Source organism: Corvus kubaryi, unplaced genomic scaffold (genome assembly GCF_017639235.1).
Source record: "Corvus kubaryi isolate FWS band 111438036 unplaced genomic scaffold, C.kubaryi_AGA036_p1.0 37262, whole genome shotgun sequence".
Classification (NCBI taxonomy): domain Eukaryota; kingdom Metazoa; phylum Chordata; class Aves; order Passeriformes; family Corvidae; genus Corvus; species Corvus kubaryi.
In genome coordinates this window covers 788,034-795,798 of record NW_024581078.1, presented here as the reverse complement: position 1 = coordinate 795,798, position 7,765 = coordinate 788,034, and the positions used below count along the sequence as shown (strand labels likewise).

At 63.9% G+C, this 7,765-nt stretch overlaps 1 protein-coding gene across 1 annotated transcript; it reads left to right on the top strand.

The window, feature by feature from the left end:
* The first annotated feature begins 157 nt into the window (after positions 1–157).
* Positions 158–6,651, top strand: YJU2 (YJU2 splicing factor homolog). Its single transcript, XM_042024389.1, has 8 exons — positions 158–736; positions 1,227–1,327; positions 2,066–2,210; positions 2,659–2,793; positions 2,969–3,150; positions 3,569–3,689; positions 4,820–4,985; positions 5,939–6,651. Exons 1-8 carry the CDS (start codon positions 713–715, stop codon positions 6,022–6,024), a joined length of 960 nt encoding a protein of 319 aa, XP_041880323.1. The 5' UTR covers positions 158–712; the 3' UTR covers positions 6,025–6,651.
* Positions 6,652–7,765: the final 1,114 nt, after the last annotated feature.

Sequence of the window (7,765 nt, the reverse complement as noted above, 5' to 3'; positions counted from 1 at the left end):
CGCCCGGAGCCAGGCGGGGCTGGCGTGTGGGGATCTCGGCCTCCGCAGGCCCGGAGCCGCGCGGTGCGGGCGGGGCTGGCGGCACCGCTCCTGGCTGCCCGCGCTGGCACAGGGAACAGCGGCTGTGCGCACGGCAGGCGCGCTGTACGGAATGGCGGCAATGGCAAGGCGCCGTACAGCATGGCTGCGATGCCGGCTCATGCGCAGTGGGGTGAGCAAAAAAAACCCATCAGCTGCAAACTCGAAATGATTCGGAGTCCTCGGTTTTAAGGGCGAAAGTGATGTTTTAAGTACATAACAGACTGTTTGGGAACCGTTATCCACATGGTGAATATGCGTCATGGGAGATCAGAGGAGGCCGGGGCCCAGGCCCTGTGTTGCTGTGAGAGAGCCGAGTTTCCCCAGCCCCGGGTCGCAGCCCCGGGAGTTCCCCTGCCCCAGCCGGAGACGGGGGACAGCCGCCCCCGGGACCCGAGAATGCGCGGAACCTCTTGCGAGGCCGCGGCTCTCCGGCGGACTCTTGGCTGGGTTGTACAACAACCGTGGGCGCATCCCGTTGACAGGCAGCTGGATCAGCCAATAACAGACGAGGCGCAGGGAGGCCGCGGCTTGCTGCACCAATGAGCGGCGAGGGAGGCGGGGCTACACCCGGAAGCGGTGAGCGGCGCGGAGGCGGCACCGGCAGCACCGGGGATCAGGAGCAGCCGCAGCGATGTCGGAACGAAAAGTGTTGAACGTGAGTTAGGAGGGAATCTACGCCAAGGGGAGCGTGCCGGGGCTCCCCAAGCCGGGCTGGGCCAGGAGAGGGTTCCCCGAGCCCCGAGGGTGCTGGGAGGGGGTCCCGGTTGGTTCGGGAGTCACTCAGAATCCCGGGGCCGTTGAGGTTGGAAAAGACCTCCGAGATCGAGTCCAAGTTGTGCCTGATCCCCACCTTGTCCCCAGCCCAGAGCACTGAGTGCCAGCTCCAGGCCTTCCTTGGACACCTCCGGGGATGGGCACTCCAAACCTCCCTGGGCAGCTCATTCCCGCGTTTAACAACCCTTTCCATGAAGGAATTTTCCCACTATCCAATTTAAACCTCCCCTGAGGCCGTTTCCTCTCATCCTGTCACTGTTCCGTGGGAGTACAGCCCGAGCCCCCCCGGCTGCAGCCTCCTGTCAGGGAGCTGTGGGGACGGAGAAGGTTCCCGGTGCTCCGGCATTCCCATATCCACTCTCTCTCCATAGAAATATTACCCCCCGGACTTCGATCCGGCAAAGATCCCGAAGCTCAAGCTCCCGAAGGACCGGCAGTACGTGGTGAGGCTCATGGCCCCCTTCAACATGAGGTGAGAGCAGCTGTAGAACCACGGGATCGCTCATGGGATGGGTTGGGTTGGGCTGGAAGGGCCTTAAAGCCCATCCAGTGCCGTGGGCAGGGACACCTCCCACTGTCCCAGGCTGCTCCAAGCCCTGTCCAGCGTGGGCTGGAACACCTGGAGGCAGCTGGAGGAGGGAGGAGTTCCCTTAGGATGGTTCTGGGCTCCCGATGCTGCCGCTGGTGGCTCCAGGTGCCAACGGGCAGGGGAAGGGGTGCAGGACAGGGAGGAGATGCTGGGGCTGGGGGTGGTTTCCTTCCAGGACCTGAAGGAGTCAACAGGAAGGATGGAGAGGGACCAGTGACAGGGGATGGAGGGACAGGACACAGGGAATGGCTTCCCAGTGCCAGAGGGCAGGGCTGGATGGGAGATTGGGCAGGAATTGTTCCCTGGGAGGGTGGGCAGGCCCTGGCACAGGGTGCCCAGAGCAGCTGGGGCTGCCCCTGGATCCCTGGCAGTGCCCAAGGCCAGGCTGGACATTGGGGCTTGGAGCAGCCTGGGACAGTGGGAGGTGGGGCAGGGGATGGCACTGGATGATCCTTCAGGTCCCTCCCAACCCAATCCACGATTCCCTGATTTTGGGGTTGTTTGCCACTAAATTTCCAAAGGCGAAAACAATCTGACCCAGGCTGGAAGTCACTCGGCCCCTTCCTGATGTTCATTCCCTGCTCTTTGACGTGCCCTGGGTGTTTCCCTCCCCTTTCCCAGGTGCAAGACGTGTGGGGAGTACATCTACAAGGGCAAGAAGTTCAACGCCCGCAAGGAGACGGTGCAGAACGAGGTGTACCTGGGGCTGCCCATCTTCCGCTTCTACATCAAGTGCACGCGGTGCCTGGCTGAGATCACCTTCAAGGTGAGCCTGGCCCGGGAATTCCAGGCTCTCCCTGCCTGGGGAGGTTGGGATGGATCCCAGGGAGCAGCCAGAGCTGTGTCAGGGGTTTGGGATGGATCTCAGGGAAAGGTTCTTCCCCCAGAGGGTGCTGGGCACTGCCCAGGCTCCCCAGGGAATGGGCTCAGCCCCGAGGCTGCCAGAGCTCCAGGAGCCTTTGGACAATGGGACAGGGTGGGATTGTCCCATTCAGAGCCAGGAGCTGATGGTCCCTTCCAGCTCAGGGTATTCCATGATTCCCTGGCACGCCTGTCCCAGCACAGGCTGAGTCTGTGGGTGGGTTTTTGCTGGATCATCCCTTCCCGTGGCAGTTTCGTTCCTGGAATCAGAGAATGTGTGGCTCTGGAGGTGGCTGTGGGCTGGCTGGAGCAGGATTCCCACCTGCAATGGTTTTGCTGTTGTTCCCCCTCAGACAGACCCCGAGAACACGGATTACACCATGGAGCACGGCGCCACACGCAACTTCCAGGCGGAGAAGCTCTTGGAGGAGGAGGAGAAGAGGATGCAGAAGGAGAGGGAAGAGGAAGAGCTCAACAATCCCATGAAGGTACAAGGACTGGAGGAAAACCTCTCCCACTCTTCCTGACCTTCCCCAGCCCAGCCATTCAGGCTTTCCTGTCCTACCCAAAAATGAGGATGAGGAGGATCCTTTCATGCTTCATCCAGCGTGGGGAGGTGTTGGAGTCTCTGCTGCCTCAAATATCCCAACTCATCCCACCCAGGTCCTGGAGAACCGAACCAAGGACTCCAAGCTGGAGATGGAGGTCCTGGAGAACCTGCAGGAGCTGAAGGAGCTCAACCAGCGCCAGGCCAATGTGGATTTCGAGGCCATGCTGAAGCAGTACAAGGAGCTGGAGGAGGAGCAGAGGCGCAAGGAGCAGGAAGAGGATGAACAGGAGATGAAGTGAGGGGGCTGCAAGGGCTGGGAGTGGGATGAGCCCGGCTGGGCCTGGGCTGTGCTGCAGAGAGGGGGGCTGAGTTCCCAGGAGCTGCGGGGTGGGATGGGGAAAATCCCAGTTTGTGGTGGCAGAGTGTTCAGGGAGGTGGAGTGGAAGGTCCTTCCCAAACCAGCCAGGGATTCTGTGGGATCTGGGCTGCTGGGGGGGTCCCATCCCCCTGGGAAGTGCCCTCACATGGACACAATTTCTGCTCTGGGGTGAAGCTGCAGATCCCGGTGCTCTCACCCCTCAGGCTTGAACCTGATCCCTTCAAACCCCTGGGAAGGTGGATCCCGAGGCACTGCTGCTGGCCCCAGCTCCCCTGGAGCAAGCAGGGCATGGCAGTGGGGTGGATCCAGCTCCAACCCTCCTCTGTCCCGACAGGGCCATGCTGGAACAGGCCCAGAACCGCCGGCTCCTGGTGGATTCCGACTCGGACGAGGAGCCGGCAAAATCCCGCCCGAATCCCGCGGCGCAGACAAAACCCACGGACATCCTGCAGGAGGTGAGTGAGGCACAGCCTCCCCAGCCTTTCCCCAGCCCGAATCCTCTGTCCTGGAGCTGTGTGTGCCCGTTGTGTCCCTGCTCTGAGCGGCACCGGGCTCTGTCACGCCTGAGCAGCTCCCAAAGGCCGCGTCCGGGTGCACTGGGCTGAGAGGAGCCAGGGATCACTTGGGGATTTCAGGCTGTGCCTGGTGACAAAGGCAGGGATGGAGCTGCCCCATCCTCCCGTCCCTTCCCTTCCAGCTCAGGAAGAAGGAGTTCTGCTGGGCCCTGCTGCTGCTCCAGGCGGGATTTCAGTGCTCCGGGCCAGCCTCTCCCTGGGCCGTGCTTTGGGTTCAGGCAGAACAAAAGAGCTCCCAGGGCCCGGCCCAGAGGGAGGGATTATCCCAACAAACAGCCCTGCCCTGCTGCCGCTGTCGATCCCTGGCCCAGGGCCCCGTGTCCGCTGGGCTGGATCAAAGCTGCCGGGGTTAATCCCAGCCGTGTCCCCTGGCCCGGCACTAATCCCTGTGCCCGGGCCACTCGGATTCACTCGGATGCCGTGGCTGGACCACCTGCAGGCACCCGGGGCTGGCGGGGCTGGTGCAGCCCTGGGGCTGCTTGGTGGCCTTGAAAGGAGCTGATAAAACAGAGAAAGTGACTTTTATCCAGGCAGGGAGGGATGGGACATAGGGGAATGGTCTGGAACTGAGCCTGGGGAGGGGTGGATTGGATGTCAAGGGGAAATTCTTCCCTGGGAAGGTGGGGAGGCCCTGGAAGAGTTGCCCAGAGAAGCTGTGGCTGGAAGTGTCCAAGGCCAGGTTGGATGGGGCTCGGAGCAACCTGAGGTAGTGAAAGGTGGGACTGAATGGACTTCAAGGTCCTTCCAAGCCAAACCATCCTGGGATTCTTTTCTCTGCCTCCTCAGCATCCCAAGGCCGTCCCGAGGCTGGGTTTAGGTCTCAGGCAGTGGGACGTGGATCTCCAGGGGCAGCTTTGCAGATCCCCATCCCTGTTTGTCTAGCCTGTGCCATCACTGCAGGGGCAAATTCCCCCTTGGACCCCTCTCCTTGAGTCTCTGCTGGTTTTATCCCCAATCCCCCCCACGTCCCCTCCAAGCGGGAGCCCCCTGACCCCAGCTGTGCCCTGCAGGACCCCCAGCCCCAGAGCAAGAAGCCGAGGACGGAGAGCTGGGAGCGGAGCGTGGGCAAGCTCAGCACCAAGGCCCAGCTGGCCGGGCTGGTGGCCCTCAGGAAGCAGAAGCCAGATCCTGCCCTGGATAATGGGATGGAAAACCGAGGCACCACGGCCAACACCGGTACCTGCTCGGGCTGGGCCCTGGGGAGGGCTCTGGCAGCTCCCAAGTGGGATTTGGTTCTGAGCTCAGAGCCTGGGGTGGGGGTGGTGTCAGAAAAGGGGGTTGTCCCCATTTCCAGGAGCTTCCTGGTGAAGGTTGAGGCTCCTGCCTGGCTCCTGGCTCTAAGCCACGGCCTTGGGGACAGATTGGCAGGGCCAGGAGCTTCCAAACAGCAGATACGGCCCTGGGAACGTCACAACAGCGAGATAGGGATGGAGCAGCAGGGGAATCGCTTTGGGGCCTGGTGATAAATCCTGACAAGCTGCCAGAGCTGGGAAGATTTAAGGAATACAAAACAAGCTGGAAAGCTTTCCAGCACCTCCGTGAGCTGCCCAGCAAGCCAGGGGATCCATGGATTTGGGGAAGGAGATGGGGCATTGATTTGTTCTGGGCTGGTTGATCCACAGCCTTTGGCTTAGTGAGTCCCCCTGCCCTCGGGGGATCCCTGGGAAGGGGCAGCTCTTGGAGCTGTCCCCTTTTCCCTGTGCTTCCCCAGCCACCTGCCCCTGGCTGCCAGCAGGGTCTGTCCAGCCAGATCATGCTGGAGCAGCTCCTGTCCCAAGGATTGGGGGTCTCTGCACTGGAGCTGGTGTGGTGGGAGCCCAGAGCTGGCTCCTCTCTCCCTTTCCAGTGTCTGGAATCTCCCAGGGGGCCATGGAGGGAGAAGGGGGGGTCCCAGACCTTGGGCCAGCCTTGGTGCTTCCTGCAGGGTGGAAGAGGGAGGCTCCAGCCCAGGGGTGCAGGAGCTCCTTGTTCCCCTGATTTATCCTCCCTGAGCTCAGGATCCATCCAGGGATGAGGCTCCGCTCCGAGTCTCTCCAGCTGTGAGCAGCCAGCCAGGCTGGTGATTCCTGGCTGGAATGTGCCCTGGGGAGCTGGACCTGACCAGATGCTCTCTCTCCCTCCTCCTCCAGGCTCGCTTCCAGCAGCAGCAGCAGCCACGTCCTCCCTGGGTTTGTTGGGAGCCTACTCGGACAGCGAGGACAGCGCCAGCGACTGAGGAGCCAGCGGCTCCCTGCTGCTCCTGGAGCCCCCCGTGGAGCTGGAAGCTCAGCCAGGCCCGGGGGATCCAGGCCACTGCTGGTCCCATGTCCTGCCCTGCTCCAGCAGCACAGGGAAGGTGTTTTCCCGCAGCAGGAGTCCCGTGGCCGTGCCCAGGGCTGGCTGTGCCCAGTGCCAGGCCCCAGCCCGGTGTGTCCCAGCCCTGCTCCCAGGATGGGTTTGGAAGTGCCGGGGCTGGACAGGACGCTGCTGTGTCCATTCTGGGGGTGCCACTGCCCTCACCCCCCCAGTGATCATCCCCAGGTTGGGTTTGGGGTGCCCTGACCCTCCCCCAGCAGGAAGGGGACCTTGGAGCCGTCCTTCCCGCCGGGATGCAGGGCAAGGTGGGCACTCAGCCCCCTCCTTCGCTTCACCAGCAGCTCTTTGTGTCCCAGGGAGTCTCAGACCTGGGGGGGCTCATCCAGCCCCTCAGTGCGGGGACAGGGCTGTCCTGCCACCACCAGCCCCCCCAGATGTCCCCAGGAGCTCGGGGACAAACCCCTCCCCGCCGTTCCGAGCCTGCTGGGCTCCAGCAGCCACAGCTCCGGAATAAATTGGATCTGGCAGAGCCAGTTGCTTCCTCCTCTTCCAGAGTGATTTGTGCGTGGGCACTGCCGGGTTCTGCCCCAGGGACCCCCACCCCGATGACAGCGACCCCCCCCAGGTGCCCACCCACCCCAACCAGGGCTCTCCTCACCCATGGCCGTGAACTCCCCCCTCATCAAGTCACCCACCTCTAATTGCTGGGCAGCCTCTGGCTAATTAACCCCCTCACAGAGGGGCTGGTGGGGGGGGCTGTGGGGGGCTGTGGGGCATCAGGGAGAGCTGGGCAGAAGGGCAGCCCCCCCACCCCAATTAGCATTCCATACACATGCCTTAATTAACCTCTTCAAATATTAATGCTGGACACTGGGCTCGCCTGGGGCTTGGGGGGGTGTGAGGGGGGGTCTCAGGGGGGGTCTCTGGCCGTGTCCTTCAGATGTGTCCTCCCACCCCCAGCTGCCACCACCTCCTGGCACCAGGTGGGACCCCAGAGAGGGACCCCAGAGAGGGACCTTTGTTCTGGGGACAGACAATACCAGGAGGGGACTCGGGGCAGGGCTGGGGGGGCTCCCAACGTCCTGCCCCCAGTGTGGTGTCTGAGCACCCCCAAACCCCGGGCACAGGAGGAACAGAGCCCCCTGTGCCCCCCAGAACGAGCTCCCCGGGGGTGGGTGGCAGAGCTGGGGGGGCTCCTTGTTCCCCCAAACCCCTGCACCCCTCCAGCCCCCAGGGGCAGCCCCGAGGAGCCTGTGGGGGGGTCCCATCGCCGGGGTCTCAGGGTCCCGGTGACCCCTCTTGTCCCCCTGTCACACGGGAGGGGCCGCAGCGGTATCACTTGGGGGTCCCGGTGCCCCCCGCCACTCGGGGGGGATGAGCCGTCCCCTCCCGGGGCTCCTCTCGGGGTCTCGCCGTGTCACCCTCGCTGTCCGTGCCGGTGTCCCCTCGGTGGCCTCGCCCCCCCCGTGCCGGTGCCCCCCGGCGAGGCGGGCGCGGGGGGGTTTCGGGGGCTCCGGTCCGCGCCGCGCGCGGCGGCGACACAAAGCGGCTCCGGCGGCGGCGGCGGCGGCGGCGGCGGCGGGGGGGTCCCGGCGGGTCCCGGAGCCGCTGGGTCCCGGCGGTCCCGGTGCCGCTCCCCGCCATGGCCAAGTGGCTCCGGG